The sequence below is a fragment of the Aquarana catesbeiana genome, linkage group LG04, assembly GCF_042186555.1.
Source record: "Aquarana catesbeiana isolate 2022-GZ linkage group LG04, ASM4218655v1, whole genome shotgun sequence".
Taxonomy (NCBI): Eukaryota; Metazoa; Chordata; class Amphibia; order Anura; family Ranidae; genus Aquarana; species Aquarana catesbeiana.
In genome coordinates this window covers 438,836,287-438,859,661 of record NC_133327.1, presented here as the reverse complement: position 1 = coordinate 438,859,661, position 23,375 = coordinate 438,836,287, and the positions used below count along the sequence as shown (strand labels likewise).

Here is a 23,375-nt window from a genome sequence, read left to right as displayed (position 1 = left end):
GTACCTCCTGCACATCTGTCTCACCTCTGTATCCCCCTGATCTTCTGCCCCACCTCTGTTCCCCCCTGCTCTCCTGCCCCACCACTGTAACCCTCTGCTCATCTGCACCACCAATACACCTCCTTTCACATCTGCCCCACTGCTCTACCCCCTGCTTTTGTGGCCCAACACTGAACCCCCCTGCTCATCTGGCTCAACACTGAACCCCCCCCCTGTTCTTTTGTCCCACTACTGAACCCCCTTCTCATCTCTTCCACCACTGTACCTCCCTGCACATCTGCCCCACCGCTGTAACCTCCTGCTCATCTGCTCCACCGCTGTACCCTCTTCTCATCTATAATATGTGTGATATGCAGAGTGGTGAAAGGAAGCAGAGATGAGACACATCTACCTGTACTGGCACACTCATCCTGCTGATCCACCTCTCACATCCAGCCCACGTGCTTGTATGTGATGTCAAATACAAGCATCTGGAATAGATGCGCAATGATGAGCTCAGGTCAGGGGCATTCTCTGAAAGCAGTGAGCCTGTGTGCAGGATCATATGTTGGGCCCCCGCAGCTGAGAAAAAGTGTGGCGCTCCACGCCGCAGAAAAAGTGGTTAGGTGTGATTTTCATTGCACTGAATACGGGCTGTGGCTTAAAGGGACACAGAGTGCAGGGGTTCAGTAGTAACTTACATAGTTACATAGTAGGCGAGGTTGAAAAAAGAAACAAGTTCATCAAGTCCAACCTATGTGTGTGATTATATGTCAGTATTACATTGTATATCAATGTATGTTGTGGTCGTTCAGGTGCTTATCTAATAGTTTTTTGAAACTATCGATGCTCCCCGCTTAGACCATCGCCTGTGGAAGGCAATTCCATATCCTTGCCGCTCTTACAGTAAAGAACGCTCTACGTAGTTTAAGGTTAAACCTCTTTTCTTCTCATTTTAATGAGTGGCCAAGTGTCTTGTTAAACTCCCTTCTGCAAAAAAGTTTTATCCCTATTGTGGGGTAACCAGTACGGTCTTTGTAAATTTTAAATCATATCCCCTCTTAAGTGTCTCTTCTCCAGAGAGAATAAGTTCAGTGCTCGCAACCTTTCCTCATAACTAATGTCCTCCAGACCCTTTATTAGCTTAGTTGCCCTTCTTTGTACTCACTCCATTTCCAGTACATCCTTCCCGAGGACTGGTGCCCAGAACTGGACAGCATACTCTACATGCGGCGGACCAGAGTCTTGTATAGCGGGAGAATTATCCTTTTATCTCTGGAGTTGATCCCCTTTTTAAATGCATGCCAATATTCTGTTTGCTTTGTTAGCAGCAGCTTGACATTGCATGCCATTGCTGAGCCTATCATCTACTAGAAGGTTCAGGAATAATTTCAAAAAAGTTCCCAGAAGCTCAACAGTCTGTCACCTGATGGAGGTTTTCTCAATCACAGTGAAATCCCTGCTTTCTGAGATGGGTAGGGGCAACCAAGCGAGTCATCTTCCTCCAGATGGTGGGTGGGGCTAGAAGGACTGTGATCAACTTTAGCAGTGGCCAAGACAGTCCTCCTCCTGGAAATAGGGACCCCCCCCCAGCAGAACTGCACCTAATCTCTTCCCCATCACAAAAACTGACGATTGCAGCTACAGCAAAGTTAGAGAACCAAGAAATGTTTCCCATATTTTACAATGTGTGGGGGCACAGTGCCTCCCCCTCAGTGCAGGTGCGGCGTGGGGAAATCTGAAATTGGAATGCATTAGTGTCTCACTGACACTTCCCTGTGCTGCTCTGCTGATGGGGAGGGAGTCGAGTGCCGGCAAAAGAGGCTTGGCGTGCCGCTTGCCTACCCCTGCATTACACTAAAGGCTCATACACACTATAAGAAAATCAGCAAATCAATGGGTTAATGTGTTCCCTAGTGTGTGTTTTAATTGAAGGGGGGAGGGGACTGTGTAGGGGAGATGACAGATCACTGTTCATACTCTGTATGAACAGACGATCTGTCTGTTTTCCCCTCAGAGAACCGGAAACTGTGTGTTTACACACACAGATCCCAGTTCTCCATGTGTCAGCGGCGATCGCGGGAGCCCGGCGGTGATGTTGGCAAATCCCTGCAATGTACATTAAAGGGGTTGTAAAGGTAAAAATTTTTTCACCTTAATGCATTCTATGCATTAAGGTGAAAAAACTTTTGACAGTACCGCCGCCCCCAGCCCCCCCGTTTTACTTACCTGACGCCTCGAATCTTCGCTCCTCGTCCTCGTCAGCTTCATTGCAGCTCAGCCTGGTCGCTGATTGGCTGCAGTGGATGGATTGAAAGCAGCGCAGCCATTGGCTCGCGCTGCTGTCAATCACATCCGATGACGCGGCGCGCCGGGGGGCGGGGCCGAGTGATACAGCGAGCGGCTATAGCCGCCGGCTGTATCACGGGAGCGCGCCCGCAAGCACTCACCACCGTGCGAGGGAGCTCGCATGAAGGTGGTAAATGCTTGCGGGGAGGAGCTGAAACAGCCGCCGAGGGACCCCAGAAGACCAGGTTCGGGGCCACTCTGTGCAGAACGAGCTGCACAGTGAAGGTAAGTATAACATGTTTGTTATTTTAAAAAAAAAAAAAAAAACATCTTTACAACCCCTTTAATCACCCAAAGGGGAATGTTTTTTTCTCAACAAAAGTGGAGTTAAGCTTTAATGCAAGGCCATATAAACCCTCACCTTGTAAAATAACCCATGCAGTTTTAAAATAGAAGTGAAAGGTAAAACGTGTATTGATATAAAAAATAAACCTATAAACACTTTTTTCTTTTTCTATTTTTAAAGCGGAGTTCCACCAATAAATGGAACTTCCACTGATTGATCGGATTGCTCCACCCCTCTGGTGCCACATTTGGCACCTTTCAGGGGGGAGCAGATACCTGTCAAATCCAGGCATCTGCTCCCACTTCCGGGGAAAGATCGCTGCACATTGTCCCACGAACTACGTAATATCCGGCCCCTCCTCCTCCCCCCGCTGCCTTCTGAGAGACACACAGGTCCCAGAAGACAGCAGGGACCATTCAGAAAACACAGCACGACTTGTGCATGCGCAGTAGGAAACAGGCTTTGAAGCAGTAAGGTTTTACTTCCTGTTCCCCTCAGTAATGATGCCAGTGCCTGCACCTAGAGCCGAGGGACAGATCGGCTTTGGGTGTTGACATCGCGGGCTCCCAGGACAGGTAAGTATCCTTATATTAAAAGTCAGTAGCTACAGTATTTGTAGCTGCTGACTTAATTTTTTTTTACCCACGCGGAACTCCGCTTTAAGTGATCACATGTCCCTCGGTTCTCAGCTGCAGAAGTGGCTGAAAGAGCTGGGGGTGGAAGCTGCAGGGAAGGCAATACACGGATCTTCCCAGTGAATGGCTATTTGGTGGTGGGGGGGGTATAAGCACACGTCTGATTATTGGAGCACAGTACCATAATCTGAAAACTAAACCAGAAGCACACTGAAAGACACCTAAATTAATCAAACATGTAAATGTCTACACATAATTATCTGTGGCAAAAGGTGCAGGCAATATCTGACATCAGCTCAAAATGCTTTAAAGTTCTTTATTGTATAAAACCATATGAATCGAAATGGAATATAAAGGATCCCAGAAAAACATGCATGTGCCACAAGTCCCAAGTTAAATATATATTCCACAGGGGAAAGGATCCAGTGGTAAACTAAACAGTCAGTAGAAATAGAATGTTGGCACTACAAATCAATAAGCTTGTAGTCATCCAAGTTTCGTGCTGTGTGCTGACAGTAGTTGGTAAATTGCAGCAGACCATAGTAAATATTTTTCAGGCAGCTGGGGAATAATCACCTGTATAGCATTGGCTGTTTCCGCTACTCCCTCAGTAGTAGAGCTGCACAATTAATCGTTAGAAAAAATTGTGATCTCGATTCAACCCCCCTCACGATCTCTATGCAGAATTTCCCGATTCATTCATGTAACAAGTGTAGAGAGTTCTCTGCTCACTCAGCTGTCAAAAGAAAAAAAAAAAAAAAAAACAGGCAGCCTGCCAAGTTTTTCACAACACTGTCCTGCTGGTAGAGAACTATAAACATTGTAACTTTTCCTCCTTAGATCAAAGGGATGAACTTTGCCTGACATGAGGGAAGTTTAACCACTTAGGCTCCATTCACACTAGCGCGTTTTTTGATGCATTTTGCAGAAATGCATGGGAATTTTTTAACATGGGTTCCTATGGAACATGTTCACATCAATGCCTTTTTGTATCTCTGCATTTTTGGAAAGGGTCAGGGACTTTTTTTCATGCAAAATGCAGCGTTTTGCATGTAATACAGTTCAATGGACCAGCATCAAAAACGCATGTGCACCGTTTTTGCAGCATTTTTGGTGCATTTTTGATGCGTTTTTGCCGTTTTTTTTTTTTTTTTTAAAACTGTAAAAAAAAAAACGCAAAACGCGGCAAAAACGCTGCTCAAAAACGTGGCAAGCATCAAAAAAAAAAACCTCCAAAAACGCTCAAAAGCAACATGCATAGGTGTGAATCGAGCCTTAAAGTCTAAACCTTTTTCTGACACTTGTTTCTTACAAAAGTTAAAATCACTATTTTTTGCTAGAAAATTACTTGGAACCCCCAAACATTATATGTATATTTTTATCAGAGATCAGAGATTGTTGCAATATTTTATTTCACACGGTGTGTGCGCAGCGGTCTTTCAAACGCAATTTTTGGGGAAAAAATACACTTCAATTAAATTTTTAAAAAACTAAACCCGATTTTTTTTTTTTTTTTTTGGGCCATGCATATCATGCCGTAAGTGACTTTACGAGGCCGCGGGAAGACTTTGGGAGCGGAACCACTGGCCGGAACCATCAAGAAGCATGGAGCACAATCAACCTCTCATCTATATAGTCAAGGTTTCAAAATAATCACATTTGTCTGTACAGTAGACAGTCTTAGCAACTGTTGCCATAATGATCCTTGTGAAACCAGTGCCAGCGCCAAGCTCCAGTGCATTTAGTACAACCTCTGAATAGACCTTGCTGGCAGAAAGTGTAATCAGCAAGAAGGAAAGCTCCATGCCATATCTTTTGTTATGCTGAAGAAATAGCCGTTTGTCTGTGTCCATGTGCCTTTTATATGTTTGATGAATTTAAGTGTCTTTTCAAGCGCTTCTTGTTTAGTTTGTCGGTTTTACCAACAGCAGATGGAACTGTTGTCGATAAATTTGGATACGAGTAGTAGCTATACGTCTGCATACCGGACTCACTGTAATGCCCCATACACACGGTCGGATTTTCCGACGGAAAATGTGTGATAGGACCTTGTTGTCGGAAATTCCGACCGTGTGTAGGCTCCATCACACATTTTCCATCGGATTTTCCGACACACAAAGTTTGAGAGCAGGCTATAAAATTTTCCGACAACAAAATCCGTTGTCAGAAATTCCGATCGTGTGTACACAAATCCGACGGACAAATCAGAATAAATAAAGAGATGAAAGCTATTGGCCACTGCCCCGTTTATAGTCCCGACGTACGTGTTTTAGGTCACCACGTTTAGAACGATCGGATTTTCCGACAACTTTGTGTGACCGTGTGTATGCAAGACAAGTTTGAGCCAACATCCGTCGGAAAAAATCCTAGGATTTTGTTGTCAGAATGTCCGAACAAAGTCCGACCGTGTGTACGGGGCATAACTATGCATAGCACCGCGCATTTCTTATGATCTATGGGTTATCATAGGACAGGCAGGCTGTGCTCCTAGCACAGGCAGAAAACTGACCACACTAGTGCGAATGTGATCTCATGCCTAGCGTGGCCAGTTTGCAATAGGAAAGCATGGGGACTGGCAGGATCACCAGGTATTTCACACAAAGGAAGAAATGAATAGAAAACAGCATACTTTTTAACACAAAAACATGGTACAACAGAGTCACCAGGAATATGAAATGCTGGAGTAACAAGCATTTTAATAACTAATAAACTTAGGCCTGCCACATGTAATCAAAAATTACATGGGATCACATGCTTGGTGAGAAGAGACAACTGACTGGTGGGGACCCGAGAGGAGCGGACATTACCCATTATTTCCTCCACCAGCACACTGCTCTTTCTCCCGCGGCCCCTGCCAAGATGGCGCCGACACGCGGTAGCTCCACTTCTAGTAAAAAGACCCTGCAGCCTTCAGTGTCTGCCACAGGGGAGGATGCAGCAGCGCTACTGTGTGTTTTACCCATTCTGTCCCCTGAGCTCCCATGGGCGGACTCCCCAGCAAACTCTAGGCAGACACAGGAGCTGGATGCTCATGCGGGGGATACCATCTGGGAAATCCTGGCAGACATTCCCTATAAACAAGACCTACAGGCAGTGGCCATCTCCATTGTCAATGCTCTCTCTCATGAACTACATGACCTTCGTCAGCAGGTGGATTCAGTGGAGGAACGGGTGACAGATCTTGAGGCCTCTGCAAACTCTTCAGACAGCAGTCTCACTGCTCTAGAGGCTGACCAACAGGCCTTCCGCCGCCATCTCACTGATGTCCAACTTCGTATAGATGATGATGATAACCAATAGGAGAAACAACCTACGCCTCAGGGGGATTTCAGAGGCCACCATGGGCATGGATCTGCATGCCACAGTGACAACGATCCTCAACCAGCTGCAGGGCAAACCACCTGCTGCTGAGTTGGAGCTAGACCCGGTTCAAGTGCAAGGGTCTCATGCGCCTTCTTCAACTTCAGCGGCCTCTGCAGTTCCCCCGCGAGTCCTCTGCCGGGTCCATTTTTACACCAAAGAAGAAATTCTGCACCAAGCCTGGTCTAGAGGCCCTACTGACTTTGATGGTGCCACGATTAGAGTGTATCCTGATGTCTCCAGGCAGACCCAAGCAATGAGGAGGAGCTGCGTCCTCTGTAGGAAGTTATCCGGGAGGCAGCGGAAACCTATCGATAGGGCCACCCAATCCATTTCATCTTCACAGGGGAAGAGTTTTTTCTGCGCTCTGCTGAGCAGTTGCCAGCCCTGTTCAGCTTCTTGGACAAGCCCGTTGTCGAGGTCCCCAACTGGTTGGACTATTTGTTGAATCCGGAGGCTTCCTACAGACCTCGTTCCAGAGCCTCCAGTCGTGAGACCCCCAGCCGAGTAAGGCCTAGACCGCCTCATGCTGCATCAAAAGACATCTTTTGCATTCCATGGATGTCCTATTTATAAATGTCATTAATACATATTTCTTCTATATCTGGTTTGTTTCCCTGTTTGTCGTGTGTGACCTCCCCGGGCCTCATACCCCCCTTCTTTAAATATTTTTGGTTTTGACAGGCCCTGACCCTTAGGTTGGCCTTTTAGGTGCCTGACAAAAGGGACCTTGGAATACCCACCCAGCTTGGGATGGGTTTTGTGTAGGGCTGCAACTAACGATTATTTTCATAATCGATTAGTTGGCAGATTATTGTTTTGATTAATCGATTAATAACCTTAAAAAAAAAATGTGTGGTTATAATTTTAGTTATAATGTAAAGTTTAAAAAAAAGGTAATGTATTCTTAAATATCTCTATGCAGTGGTAAATATAAATAACCAACTATATGGTTAGGGAGCAAAATATCAAATCCACTCTGAGAATGACAGAAGAGATTGACTGTATATACACACACTATTAGAGGATATATACTGTATATACTATTAAAGGGTGAATCTGGTAAATATCATCAGAGATCAATTTTTTTTTATTAAAAACAAAAACAATGTAATTTTAAGAACGTTCGTTCGATTTTCTAATCGTTGGTGGGGTCAAATCGATGTTCATTTTCAACCACAGTGACGGGAAAATTTGGAAATAATAGAAAACTTGGTCAAAGAAATTTTCAGACAGTGTATGTGGTTTTCATTCAGAAATGACATTCATTTAAAAACAGAATGTTAAAAACAAGTGAAAATTTCAAACAACATTCTTTCATTCAGCGAATGTACAAAGATTTTTCTGAAATTGATCCGTGTGGCCAGCATAAGGCTCAGTACACACCTATGCAGTTTGCTTTTGATCTGTTTCTGCAGTGCTTTTTGCTGTGCATTTTGATTTTTGTGCACGTGTTTTTGCTGCGATTTGCATTTTGCATTTTTTTTGGCCAATTTGTTGTTGGGCAGATTAAAAAGCACAAATTGCTGCAAAAACGCATTACATGCTTTTCTGCAGCTTCTCTATTGAAGTATATTGAACCAAAAAAGCACAGTTTTGGGCGAACGTGTCCCATAGGAAACCACGTAAATGAACTGTAGTGCGTTTCTTCAAAAAGCACCAAAAAACACATAGATGTGAAACAGGTCTAAGGGGTTCATTTTTTTACCGTAGAACTGTGAAAGTAATATTTACAGTAGCAATTTGCTCTTTTTGTACTATAAAGGGTTCATTTTAGCTTTTTTTTTTAACCCCATTATGTTACTGGTCGATTAATCAATTATGAAAATAGTAATCGATTAGTTCTCGATTAATTGTTTCAGCCTTAATTTTGTGTTTATATGGCTTTTACAGCCCTGGGGTGTCACGGTCAATAGTTTCCCTGGTCGAGTCGGAATGCTGCCCTCCTCATAGTTTTTGCACATAGAGCATTGACTGGTTGCTGGACAACAGCCTTACCGCTGCTCACCGAGAGAGAGAGTTCTGCCGTTTTTTGTTTTTTTTTCACCTTTTCCATCATAACGTGGCCATTATCTATTCTCATGGGGCTATGGGGTCCATCCCATAGCAGAGTATTTTCTTAATATATCTCAATTATATGTTACTGATGTATGCTCGCACAATATTATTTGACATTGGACAGGGCTTTAGCTATCTTCTGTCTCGTGCCATCAGGTCGGAGGACAGGGCTTGGCTTCGCTCCTGTGTCTTCCAGCTTTACGTGACAACGAATCCACCTGTTCTCTTATTTTATCCACTGCTGTCTGGCCCTTTCAGCAGGTGTAGAGTGCGGTCCTATCAGTTCCTCCCTAGGATTGTCTTGGACACCCAGTCCGTGCACCTCCTCTCTTTGTTGGTTTAACCCCCTTTTTATACTTGCGCATTTCCACCCCCAGATAGAGCGCACAGGCACTCAAGCAGGGAGCCACCCTATCAGGGACCCGAGTGATACATTTTTGTAGCCTTCTCCTACCCCTCCTCTAGTTTCTCTTTCTTCCTATCCTTTCTGCCAGCTGAAAGGGAGACGAGAAGGGCTATACGTTTTACACCTTGGCCATTATTCTTCCCTGTTTCTTGTCTCTTCTTCTGACCTCTACATTCTTCCCCTCCCCCCTCCCCTTTGCCACTCTTTTACCTCTCTTCTCTTTGGTCTTCCCTCTCTTGGGTTCTATCCAGGGCTGCTTTGTGGCTCTTCTTCCCTTAACTTTCCCGTTAGTGTGCCTTTTCTCGGCCTGCCATGGGCTCCCTTCAGATCTCCACCCTCAATGTACGAGGACTGAATGTCCCAGAAAAACGCTCCTGGCTAGTAGCCGATCTCCAGAAGGGTAAAAACCCAAATTGCCTTTCTGCAAGAAACGCACTTCAGAAGTGACAGCGTTACCAAATTGACCAATAGAGACTTTCCATGGGCAGATCACAGTCCTTTGCCTATTTCTAAATCTAAAGGGGTCAGAATACTGGTTGCTAAGTAAGTACCGTGGACTCTTAGTGAGGTGCAGTTCGATGCCCAGGGTCACTTTCTCCTGCTCAAGGGGAAGGTTCAGAGTGTTCAGAACACCTTTGTCAATGTCTATTTCCCGAATGTGGACCATCCCCAAATCCTCCAGGACCTTCTTCTGAGCTACAGCACAGTGGCAAAGACCAGACAGTTGTTTAACTGGATAGGTTCCACTCAGAACAGGCCTTGCCATGGTCAACCAAAGATGAGTGCACAAGCATCATATCCAGAGGTTGTCTTTGGGAAATACATGTATGAGTACTACCAGCATTGCTGCATAGGTTGAAGGGGTGGGGGGTCAGCCTGTCAGTGCTCAGACCATACGCCGCACATTGCATCAAATTGGTCTGCATGGCTGTTGTCCTAGAAGAAAGCCTCTTCTAAAGATGATGCATAAGAAAGCCTGCAAACAGTTTGCTAAAGACAAGCAGACTAAGGACTTGGATTACTGGAACCATGTCCTGTGGTCTGATGAAACCAAGATAAACTTATTTGGTTCAGATGGTGTCAAGTGTGTGTGTGGCAGCAACCAGGTGAGGAGTACAAAGACAAGTGTGTCTTGCCTACAGTCAAGAATGGTGGTTGGAGTATCATGGTCTGGGGCTGCATGAGTGCTGCCAGCACTGGGGAGCTACAGTTCATTGAGGGAACCATGAATGCCAAGATGTACTGTGACATACTGAAGCAGAGCATGATCTCCTCCCTTCGGAGACTGGGCTGCAGGGCAGTATTCCAACATAACGACCCCAAGCACACCTCCAAGACAACCACTGCCTTGCTAAAGAAGCTGAGGGTAAAGATGATGGAGTGGCCAAGCATGTCTCGAGACCTAAACCCTATTGAGCATCTGAGGGGCATCCTCAAACAGAAGGTGGAGGAGCGCAAGGTCTCCAACACCCACCAGCTCAGTGACGTCGTCATGGAGGAGTAGAAGAGGACTCCAGTGGCAACCTGTGAAACTCTGGTGAACTAGGTGCCCAAGAGCGTTAAGGCAGTGCTGGAAAATAACGGCGGTCACACAAAATATTGACACTTTGGGCCAAATTTGGACATTTTCACTTAGGGTGTACTCACTTTTGTTACCAGCGGTTTAGACATTAATGGTGTGTTGAGTTATTGTGAGGGGACAGCAAATTTACACTGTTATATAAGCTGTACACTCTCTACTTTACATTGTAGCAAAGTGTCATTTCTTCAGTGTTGTCACATGAAATGATGAAATACAATATTTACAAAAATGTGAGGGGTGTACTCACTTTTGTGAGATACTTTCAAATTTAGAATACATTATATAGTACAGACAGCTAAAATTATAATTACTTATTGCTATGTTGCAAAAGTTGAGGACCTAGGTTTGTCCTTAGGGTTCTCACTGGCTAACATGTATGGTTTTCTTAAAGTGGAATGTCACTCTCTCAATCAACATTATTTTTAATCCTCAAGCTGCTAGTACTAGTAAATAGATAGGGAAGTATATATTTACAATTACTTGCATGATTTAAATCACTAGTAAAAAGGCTTGATGTAAATCAACTCGATTTAAATCATAATTTTTAAAGAGCAAATATAATTTCAGTCCAACAGCGGCTCCTCCTCAGTCCCGCTGTTGACTCACCGACAGTCCTATTCACTTTAATGGGATGGCTGGTGATGCGGTAGTGACACAAGGTGAGGGACCTGGCAGCAGCAGGTGAGTGGATGCCCGCTAACGCGCTGCCAGGATGGATCTGAAATTACAGGTGCTCTTTAAAATGTAAGGGCTTATTCTTGCTGGTAGTTAGAAACTTTAATATTTGCAAACAAAATTAAGGTTTCCTATTTAGAATAATAAGCTGTTAGGTTAGTTAAACAGCCATATCAGAACCGATTCAATCATACAGTTTGTAGTGTACGTAGAAAACCATCTTTAGATAGATTTTTACTCCAAAAGCATTTTATTCAAATATTTGATTTAAAAAAAAAAAATTATATATATATATATATATATATATATATATATATATATATATTTTAAAATAAAAAAATCCCTTTTTTTTTTTTTTTTTTAAATCATTGTTTTATATCCACCCCGATTACTTGGTTAATTTTTTTTTTTTTTTTTTTCACATTTCTTCGGTTAGTTTCCAGACCTAAGCAAATTATGTCATACATCTCAGGAGTCTTCAGGATGGGAGGAGAGGAGGAGGGGTTCTCTCAGCTAAGCACACCCTCCTGCCTGCATGCCTGAGCTAAGAGTAGAATGATTCCAGGAAGTAAATGCTACATGAATCATCTGCCCTTATTCAAAATGGCCACAGCCAGAAATGCTAGGACGTATTGTTCAAAGCGATTTCTCAGCTAAATAAAGCATAGAAACATGTATGGATGGGCGAGTTTGCTTTGAATATTAAAAATGCATTCAATAGTTTTCTTGGTTTGTGGTGCTCAGATGCAGTGCAGTTTCGCTTTATTAGCCATTTCCAATTTTGATATATATGACTTCTCACTGCATATGGCCAAGGCTCATATGTAGCATTACATGGGTACACATCCACACAAGCCAAAAGCTGGTACACAGTATACAGTATGTGTAAATAGGAGTAATCATTCCATTTATCCCCCAAAGATTGTCAGTATATTAAAAAGACCAAGCCCCCAAATTGTTGGGGAATATATAGATCCATATAAGAAGAACATAAGATCAGTGTTTCAGGCACCCATTGAAAATAAAAAAGAATTATTGATGAGCTCTAATTGATTGCAGCTTAATCCTCACAATAATTCTTGAATTTATCACTATCAAAATGTATACATTTGTTTCAACGTTTGGGTGATTGTACACATTTAGTTGGTGGACCAATCATCTCTGGGACAATTTTGGAGTGATTGCAGCAGTATTCTATATATTTCTTTTACTTGCATCTATTCAATTTCAGCGCTTGAGTATTTTATTTTACACATAAGATCAGTGTTGGAGTAAATGATTCCAAAAAAAAAAAAAAAAAAAAAACCTCCTAACAGCAATATACAAATTGGCTCTTAAACTTCCCACCAGCAATAGTAACATAGTAGCAAATGACCCAGGGCTCTAGCAGTCCGCCAAAGTTGATATTTATGGCCAAGTAAAGTCCTTATATATACAATATAGGCTAGGGAGGTGGATCTAGTGTCAAAACTGTTCTGATATCCGTACAGAGAAGTGTAAGCTCGCTAGCTACATATGAGGGCTCATGTAAATGTCTGTAATAGTTTAATATAGTTCCCAGCAGCACAGAGAACTCTATTTATCCAAAGCTTATGGAATGATTCACTTTCCATGCTTTAGTCAGATGGTCAACCTAAATATTTAATTAACTTAGAAAACCCAACCAGATTTTCAGTTTAACAGATTAATATTACTTTATGCCAAATGCAATACATTACAGAATGAATACAGGTCACTTCCCTGTCTTTCACAGAACAAGATCTTGTAACCTATTAAAAAGAGTCAAGTATATACTTATAATAACTAGACATCTGTAGCTTCCTACATGATTTGCAGAACAAAAAATTTGAGGAAAACCTAGCCAGGAAATGTATTTAAGGTTACAAGTTCCTTGTATTTCTTATTTTCTTTTTGTTTTTACCCATGATGAATGCTGAATGTCTAACAGCGTTGTACAAATGAAATCAATATCAGCAAACAGTGTCTGCTGAATACGCTGAAAACCAATAGAAAATATTTGATATTTCCATAATCTTTCTATTTCAGTTCAAGTGTTAGGAAGGAGGGGGTGTATATAGGAAGTAGGGAAGATGGTAAAAATACTGTATACAGTATATGGCTCATGTGGGATTGTAAAACAGAGAACTACAGGAAGAGTCATTAAAGCGGAGTTCCACCCAAAAGTGGAACTTCCGCTCATTTGTCTCCTCTCCCCCTCCGGTGCCACAATTGGCACCTTTCGGGGGGTGGGGTACCTGTCTTTGACCTGTTCCCACTTCCGGGAGTCCGGGCCGCGGCCCATGACATCACCGTGGGGCTCCCTCCTTCTCTCCCTGTCGCCGGGCCAGTGGGAGAGAGGAGCAGGGCCTCATGCATGCACAGTAGGTTTCCCCACGTGAAGCCGTAACACTTCACTGCCAGGTACCCTTACCTGCAAGCGGCAGCACCCGATAGTTGATGCAAACATCAGCTGCGGTGCCGACATCGCTGGACTCCAGGACAGGTAAGTCCGATTGTTAAAAGCCAGCAGCTGTAGTATGTGTAGCTGCTGGCTTTTAATTTTTTTTTTTTTTTTGGGCGGAACACCACTTTAAAAGTACACTCCAGTCATGCAGGCAACATGGGTGTATATAGCTTTTATATTATTTTGTGCAAATAGCAGTCCTGTTTTCAGGCATCTTTATTTTCTCTAGGGTCCTGAAGGTGAACTTCTATACACATACGAGGGCCAATTTAGACAGGAGCCAATTGACCTACCAGTATGTCTTTGGAGTGTGGGAGGAAACTCACACAGGCACAGGGAGAACAGGTAGTACCATGGTTGGGATTCAAATCGAAGACTCTAGTGCTGCCAGCCAGAAGTTCTAACCACTTAGCCACTGTATTATTTATTTTCTGATATTCCATTCAAATGCCAAGTTTAAGTAAATATGCTATTTTACAAATCAGAAAACACTTGCTTGCAACTCTGATATCTTCTGTGTGGAAGATTTTAGCAGCTAAAATGACAGTGCCATTTTAAAATAATCTACAGCCATTAAGTTTATCATTATATTTAGTCAGACACACTTTACTTTTCCGTACATCACTGCTACTGTGGAAGTAGTCAAAGCTGCAAATCTACAAAAGCATGTCCAAAAAAATAAACCTTCTCTGCATTAGGAACACATGTTGCTTCCAAAAACCTTTATACAACACATTTAAATTATTATGCACATAATACTCAGTTAAAATGTATGCCACATATTTAATATGTTAATGATTAGTACGCCATGACAACAAGCTAAGGACTCCACTGACCAACTGATATAAGTTGTCTGTTCCAATGGTAAAACAAATCTGCAGAATAGGCGTAAAATGCATGTTTAATAACATAATACAAGCAGCAATGATGTGCAATAACCCAGAACAACCAATTGCAGATCATCTCTCATATATCTGACCACACACACGAGTATGGTAAAATGTTGTGTTAATGCTCTTTTGCAGTGCTATTTTATTAGAACAATAATACACATGCTCTGCTCTTTGCAGCGGCAATACAGAATAGTAATTATAATCACAATAATGTTATTTAAACAAAGTTTATCATCACAAATAGTTTGTGCACATTAGAGTGTCCCCTTACACTGGAGCCCTCTTATATGAGTGTCCCATAGAAAACCCCCCTTTTACATTAGTGTCTCATTGAAAAGGAGCCCTCTTACATTAGTGGCCCATTGTAAAGCACCCTCTTACATTAGTGGACCATTCAAAAGCTCTCTCTTACATTAGTGGCCCATTGAAAAGTGCCCTCTTACATTAGTGTCTCATTGAAAAGCAGCCTCTTATATTAGTTGCCCAATAAAAAGCACCCTCCTTTTAGTGGCCCAATAAAAAGCACCCTCTTACATTAGTGGCCCAATGAAAAGCACCCTCTTACATTAGCGTCCCATTGAAAAGTTCCCTCTTACATTAGTGGCCCATGGAAAAGGGCCCTTTTACACTATTGGCCCATTAAAAAAGTGCCCTGTTACACTATTGGCCCATTAAAAAAGTGCCTTCTTAACACTATTGGCCCATTAAAAAAGTGCCCTCTTATACTATTGGCCCATTAAAAAAGTACCCTCTTATATTAGTGCCCCATTGAAAAGTACCTTCTTACACTAGTGGCCCATTAAAAAAGCGCCCTCTTACATTAGTGGCCCACAATTGAATGTGCATTCCTGGCACACTCTGGCTGTACCAGAATAGCCGACCCCTGTGTGCATGCGTGTGTGCCAGGGATGTTATCCATCACAGGCCAATCAAGAGGGTGAAAACCTGGTGCCTAGAAAGAAGATGAAAGCAGCTGGTAAAGCATTTAATTGGCTGGTGGAGGTGAGTATTTTCTGCAGTTTATTTCTGCTAGAAGTTAAGAATAAACACTTGAATTGAATTTTTCTTCAAACCACAGTCACTTTAAGTTCATTGCCCCTTTTACACAGGCTAACCGATTGTTTATTTTTTTTAGGTGGACCTGATCAGAGGCTCCATGGCTGATGCACATAAATGAACTTGCGTCTTTTTACATCCGCTCACCCTTGAGTCTGTCCAGGAGGAAAATAAAGCAAAAGGTCTGCGCTCTCTTTTTTTTGTTTTTCTGCACCTAAACATGACGGATCGGGGGTAGCCTGATGTAAATGGGCACATGTCCGTTCACATCGACCACCCATACAGGTTCAGAAAGCTCTGTTTTTTTAATTCACTCTGAACACAAGGGACATGTTTGGATTAAGCAGGCGATTTGTTTTGTGGATGGGATGTCACCGGTATAAATGTGTCCTCTGGGTATATAATGAGCTGTGATTGGAGATCAAAGCTATCATACATTCCTGTCCTGCAGATGTTGTGGGTCCTGTCAAAGCACCTGCAGCTACTCTCTATACACCAAACCTTCTGTATCCATAGACACCCTCAACAGGTTCCCCCCTCCCCCCCTTACTGTGCACATCAGGTCACTCCCAGCAAGTTTACAGCTTACCCAGGTAGAGGCGCAGGTCCAGCAGGATCTGAGGGGGTCCCCCATTGAGCTGGTAGAAGAGGGAACCCAGGCAGAAGAGTAGCAGGGTGCCCATGCAGAAGCCATAGTGTCTGAGGGAGAAGTGAGGGGACAGTGCAGACAGGCAGCCTTCCCTGGGAACATGATTGCTGTGTTTGTGGTTATTGGTCTTCTTCATCATCATAGGGCAGGAAGAGCTCAGCCATCACCAGAGCCGCTCTCTGTGTCATTGGACAAGTTGGAGCAGAGTTGGCGGGAGCCCCCCTGAAGTCAGCACAGTGTCTCCTCCATGCCACATGGACACCGTGTGTGAGGGGGAGTCCCCGGACTGTATAGGGGGGGGGGTCCCCGGACTGTATGGGGGGAGTCCCCGGACACTGAGTGCTTTCTATCCGCTCTCCTCCGCCTATGCTCCGGTCCTGGGTGCTCTCCGCCCCTCCTCCTCCTCCTCCTCACAGCCGCAGGGCACCCAGGAGCTCCGCCGTGTCCGGTGCGCCCCGCTCTGTCTCCTCAGGGTGAAGTGCGGCATCAGATTACCACTCTCTCCATATCACCGGGCAAGTTTTTTTTTTTTTTTTTTCTTCCTCAAATGTGTGGAAGTAGAAGAAAGTTGTTTTCATTTGTCGCTTTCCCCTCAGTCTCTCCCCTCCCCCTCCTCCTCCTCCTCCTCCTCCCTTCTTCTTCTTCTCCTCATGACTTCTCTTTATTTCCACACCAGCGACCCCTGGGGGCTTCTTGTGGTGGTGGAGAACTATGAGGGCGATGGACAGGGACTGTACACACTGACTGACTTCTCAGCTCTGGGCTTTCCTTTCGCTGCATGGTGCCAGGTTAAGGTGACTCTTCCTGAAAGAAGGAAAAAAAAACAATGGAAAAATTGTTCCTCTTAGGCTTCATGTACACGGGACGTTTTAAAACCTCTCCTCAACGATGAAACTTGACAGCTAACAACCGGCGGTTAAAGAACGTCCATTGTGCCACGTTTAGTCACGCTTGCGTTTAGAAGCGCTTTTTGCATTGTAAATGGTCAGAAATGTATCTCCATTAACCACTTCCATACCGGGCCATTGTAAAATGGCTACGGCGGGAACATCTTCTCCCTCCGGGTGGACGTGATATGACCCCCTCCGGTTCTTGTCGCTACTGCGGGCCCCCTTGCATGGCGAACGGGGATGAGGCATGTCCTTCAGACACAGCCCGTCCTCGATCAGGGTAAAGAGCCAATTAAATTGGCTCTTTACCATGTGACCGGCTGTGTCCAATCGCAGCCGATCACATGTGTTGTGCTCGTGATCGCCGCTTGTGCGCGCTTGTGTCCAATCACAGCCAGTCACAAATGTCAACAAACGGCTGTAATGCCGTTTCCAGGTTCTCCTCAATGTGTGAGGGGGAGGCCTTGGAAGAAGAATGTGCTACAGTACAACGATCTGCTCCCCAAATAAAGAGGACCTGTCACCAGCCCCAGACTACCTGTCACCAGTCCCAGAGTACCTGTCGCCAGCCCCAAAATACCTGTCGCCAGCCCCAAAATACCTGTCGCCAGCCCCAGAGTACCTGTCGCCAGCCCCGGAGTACCTGTCATCAGCATCAAAGTACCTGTCACTGGCATCAGAGTACCTGTCACCAGTCCATCAGAGTACCGAGTACCTATCCCCAGTCCGTCAGAGTACCGAGTACCTGTCACCAGCCCATCAGAGTCCCTGTCACCAGAGTACCCGAGTACCTGTCACCAGCCCATCAGAGTACACGAATAGCTGTCACCAGCCAATGCCTCATAGAATGGGGTGTTTGCTTTTCAAAATGGGGTAATTTTGTGGTTGTTTCCATTGTCCTGGTGCTCCAGGACCTTAAAAAGTGTGATAGGTTGTCAGGAAACGAAATGTGTAATTTATGCTCCTTGAACAGCTGATGGTGCTTCCCTGCATGTGGGGCCTCTTTATGTGGCCTGGTTGTGTAAAAGTCTCACACATGTGAGACTGAGGATGAGTCAGGATGAGTAGCAGAATATATTTAGGGGGGGTAATTTTTGCTATGTACATGATATGTGTTAGAAAAATCGTATAAATTGACAACTTTGTGTAAGAAAAATAAGTTTTCATTTTCTTTCCACATTTTCCAAGAACTTGTGGAAAAAAATGACATGTTCAAAAGACTCATAAAGCCTCATAAATTATACGTTGGGGTGTTTGCTTTCCAAAATGGGATAATTTTGTGGGTAATTCCACTGTCCTGGTGCTCCAGGACCTTCAAAATTGTGATAGGTAGGAATGAAATTAGATGTGTAATTGATGTCCCTAAAGCGCCTGATGGCGCTCCCTGCATGTTGGGCCTCTGTATGTGGCGAGGCTGTGAAAAAGTCTAACATGCAGTATCACCATACTCAGGAGGAGTAGCAGAACGTATTTTGGGGTGTAAATGGAAGAACACTTATGCTGTGTGTGAGAAATAACTTGTTATGACAATTTTGCGTAAAAAAAATGTATTTCTTAATTTTCCCAAGAATTGTGGGAAAAAATGACAACTTCAAAAAGTCATGCCTCTTACTGTCATAAATAGGGATGAGCCAAACACCCCCCTGTTCGGTTCGCACCAGAACATGCGAACAGGAAAAAAATTTGTTCGAACACGCAAACACCGTTAACCACTAAGCCACCGCCCACCGTCATATGACGGCAGGACGAGGCTTCTGTTGTTCTGGGAGGACGTCATATGACGTCCTCGCCCTCCCGAGCCACTAGGGGGCGCGCGCGCGTGCCCGCTGCGTCGCTCGGGACCCGGTGCGCGTGCCCGGCGGCCGCGATGTCCGCCGGGCACCCACGATTGCCAGGTAACAGAGCAGGAGCATGGATCTGTGCATGTAAACACAGATCCACGTCCTGTCAGAGAGGAGAGGAGACCGATGGCGTGTCCCTTGTACATAGGGACAGCGATCGGTCACCTCCCCCAGTCAGTCCCCTCCCCCCACAGTTAGAATCACCTCCTTAGGTCATACATTAACCCCTCGAGCGCCCCCTAGTGTTAACCCCTTCCCTGCCAGTCACATTTACACAGTAATCAATGCAATTTTATAGCATTGATCGCTGTATAAATGTAAATGGTCCCAAAAATGTGTCAAAAGTGTCCGATGTGTCCGCCGCAATATCGCAGTCACAATAAAAATTGCAGATCGCCGCCATTACTAGTAAAAAATAAATAAATAATAAAAATGCTATAAATCTATCCCCTATTTTGTAGACGCTATAACTTTTGCGCAAACCAATCAATATACGCTTATCGCATTTTTTTTTTTACCAAAAATATGTAGAAGAATACATATCAGCCTAAACTGAGGAAAAAATTTGTTAAAAAAAAAAAAAAAAAATTGGATATTTATTATAGCAAAAAGTAAAAAATATTGTGTTTTTTCAAAATTGTCCCTCTTCTTTTGTTTATAGCGCAATAAATAAAAACCGCAGAGGTGATCAAATACCACCAAAAGAAAGCTCTATTTGTGGGGAAAAAATGATAAAAATTTAATTAGGATGCAGTGTAACATGACCGCGCAATTGTCATTCAAAGTGCGACAGCGCTGAAAACTGAAAAATGGCTTGGGCAGGAAGGGGGTGTAAGTGCCCTGTATTGAGGTGGTTAAAGTCTATGGGACACGAACATGAATAATCAAAAGTGCTAATTTTAAAGGCTTATATGCAAGTTATTGTCATAAAAAGTGTTTGGGGACCTGGGTCCTACCCCAGGGGACATGGATCAATGCAAAAAAAAGTTTTAAAAACGGCAGTTTTTTCGGGAGCAGTGATTTTAATAATGCTTAAAATGAAACAATAAAAGTGTAATATCCCTTTAAATTTCGTACCTGGGGGGTGTCTATAGTATGCCTGTAAAGGGGTGCATGTTTCCCGTGTTTAGAACAGTCTGACAGCAAAATGACATTTCAAAGGAAAAAAAGTCATTTAAAACTGTTTGCGGCTATTAATGCATTGCCGGTCCAACAATACACATAGATGTTCATTGATAAAAACGGCATGGGAATTCCGCACAGGGGAACCCCGAACCAAAATTTAAAAAAAAAATGACGTGGGGGGTCCCACTAAATTCCATACCAGGCCCTTCAGGTCTGGTATGGATATTAAGGGGAACCCCGGCCAAAATTTAAAAAAAAAAAATGACGTGGGGGGCCCCCCTAAATTCCATACCCTACGAGAACCCTGGTTCCTCCTCCGGTGTTCTCGTCCAGCATCTCCTCCGTGGCGTCTTCTTCCCTTCTTCTCCTCGGGCTGCTCCGCATCCATGGCATGGAGGGAGGCTCCCGCTCTTCTCTTCATCTTCTTCTCTTCTTCATCTTCTTCTCTTCTTCATCTTCTTCTCCGGGCCGCTCCGCATCCATGGTGGCATGGAGGGAGGCTCCCGTTGTGTGACGCTTCTCCTCTTCTGACGGTTCTTAAATAATGGGGGGTGGGGCCACCCAGTGACCCCGCCCCCTCTGACACACGGTGACTTGACGGGACTTCCCTGTGGCGTCACGGGGAATGCCACAGGGAAGTCCCGTCATGTCCCCGTGCGTCAGAGGGGGGCGGGGTCACTGGGTGGCCCCGCCCCCCCCATTATTTAAGAACCGTCAGAAGAGGAGAAGCGTCACACAGCGGGAGCCTCCCTCCATGCCAGCATGGATGTGGAGCGGCCCGGAGAAGAAGATGAAGAAGAGAAGAAGATGAAGAAGATGAAGAGAAGAGCGGGAGCCTCCCTCCATGCCATGGATGCGGAGCGGCCCGAGGAGAAGAAGGGAAGAAGACGCCGTGGAGGAGATGCTGGACGAGAACACCGGAGGAAGAGCCAGAAGAACCAGAAGAAGATGGAGGAAGAAACTGAAGGAAGTTGGAAGATAGAAGAAAGAAGAAAGAAGAAGCATTTAAATAAAGGAATTGTCAAAAACTGTCTCTTGTCATTTTTAACATTTTTGATAGTTTTTTTGTGAAATGGTAGGGGTACCCCTTTACCATTTCACACAGGGGAGAGGTCCGGGATCTGGGGGTCCCCTTGTTAAAGGGGGCTTCCAGATCCGGATAAGCCCTCCGTCCGCAGACCCCCACAACCACCAGCCAGGGTTGTGGGGATGAGGCCCTTGTCCTCATCAACATGGGGACAAGGTGTTTTGGGGCTTACACCAAAGCACCCTCCCAATGTTGAGGGCATGTGGCCTGGTACGGTTCAGGAGGGGGGGGCGTTTTCTCGTCCCCCCCTCTTTTCCTGCGGCCTGCCAGGTTGCGTGCTCGGATAAGGGTCTGGTATGGATTTTTGGGGGGACCCCACGCCGTTTTTTTTTTTTTATTTTGGCGCGGGGTTCCCCTTAATATCCATACCAGAATTGAAGGGCCTGGTATGGAATTTAGGGGGACCCCCACGTCATTTTTTTTTTTAAATTTTGGTTCGGGGGTTCCCCTGTTGGGAATTCCCATGCCGTTTTTATCAATGAACTTTTATGTGTATTGTCGGACCGGCAATGCATTAATAGCCGCGAGTAGTTTTAAATTACTTTTTTTCCTTTGAAATGTCATTTTGCTGTCAGACTGTTCTAAACACGGGAAACATGCGCCCCTTTACAGGCATACTATAAACACCCCCCAGCTACGAAATTTAAAGGGATATTACACTTTTATTGTTTCATTTTAAGCATTATTAAAATCACTGCTCCCGAAAAAACGGCCGTTTTTAAAACTTTTTTTTGCATTGATACATGTCCCCTGGGGCACTTTTTATGACAATACCATGCATATAAGCCTTTCAAATTAGCACTTTTGATTTCTCCCATAGACATTTAAAGGGTGTTCCGCGGCATTCGAATTTGCCGCGAACACCCCAAATTGTTCGCTGTTCGGCGAACTTGCGAACAGCCGATGTTCGAGTTGAACATGAGTTCGACTCGAACTCGAAGCTCATCCCTAGTCATGTGGCCAGAACTGTGTGACTGCGACGGAGTGAACCAAACATAGGTCGGTGAAAGTAAGTGATTTTATTAAGATAAATGCATATTTTATTAAGATAAATGCATATACCACCAATACAAAACAGAGTGAGAAACCCAAATAACTAAAAAAGTGGCAACAAACCAACCAGTATATATATAGCAAAAGGGGATACCAGAATCATAGTCAAGCCAGGCCAGGGTCATAAACAGGAGGTCAGCAGATGGGGGGCAAGAAGTAAACAGACAGGGACAAGGTAGAAGGGATCAGGCTGCAGGACAAGGATCCAGGGATGCAGGAACAGACAGGATCAGGTACAACAGGTTCAGGATTCAGGGACCAGGTTCAAGATCAGTATAACAGGATGCAGGTCAGGGCTCAAGGACAATACCAGGACAAGGTGTGTGTGCACTTGCCGGGTATTTTTACTATTACCTGCTATCAAGCTCAGGTGATGCCTGAAGGTAATATCTGCTCCACACTGCCAGGATCGAGCCACTGGTGGATGCCAGTACTGCGACCCAAAGATGACATAACACCAGCAGGGGAAAGCTCTCCTGACAGTTCCAAACTGCCAGGAGACACCTGCTGATGGAACCTTTCCTGACACTTACCAATACCTTGGACTGTCTACTTTCCAAAAAGGGATCATTTATGGGGGGGTATTTGTACTGTTCTGACATTTCAGGGTCTCAAGAAATGAGATAGGCCATCAGTACATCAGGTGTGATAAATTTTCAATGATTGGTACGATAACTTGTAGACTCTATAACTTCCATACAGACCAAATAATATACACTGATTTGGGTTATTTTTACCAAAAATATGTAGCAGTATAAATTTTGGCCAAATTTATGAACAAAAATTACTTATTTGCAAAATTTTGTAATAGAAACTAAAAAAAAGTGTTTTTTTTTTTTTTTTTTAATTTTCGCTTTTTTTTACTTATATCGCAAAAAATTAAAAAAAAAAAAAACAGTGGTAATTAAATACCACCAAAAGAAAGCTCTATTTGTGTGAAGAAAATGCCCAACTGCCCCTAAACATCCGTTTATCAGCAGCAGCAGT

General features: G+C 44.1%; 1 protein-coding gene across 2 annotated transcripts in view; it reads right to left on the bottom strand.

The window, feature by feature from the left end:
- UST (uronyl 2-sulfotransferase) overlaps positions 1 to 17,178 on the bottom strand; it is a 770,399-nt gene extending 753,221 nt beyond the window's left edge. Inside the window, exon 1 of one of the 2 annotated variants that reach the window (XM_073627439.1) lies at positions 16,333 to 17,178. In XM_073627439.1, the coding sequence (XP_073483540.1) occupies positions 16,333 to 16,534 (202 nt within the window). In that variant the 5' untranslated portion in view covers positions 16,535 to 17,178. The remainder of the gene's footprint in view (positions 1 to 16,332) is intronic. The other variant, XM_073627438.1, reaches the window with a different exon arrangement.
- Between the last annotated feature and the right edge of the window lie 6,197 nt (positions 17,179 to 23,375).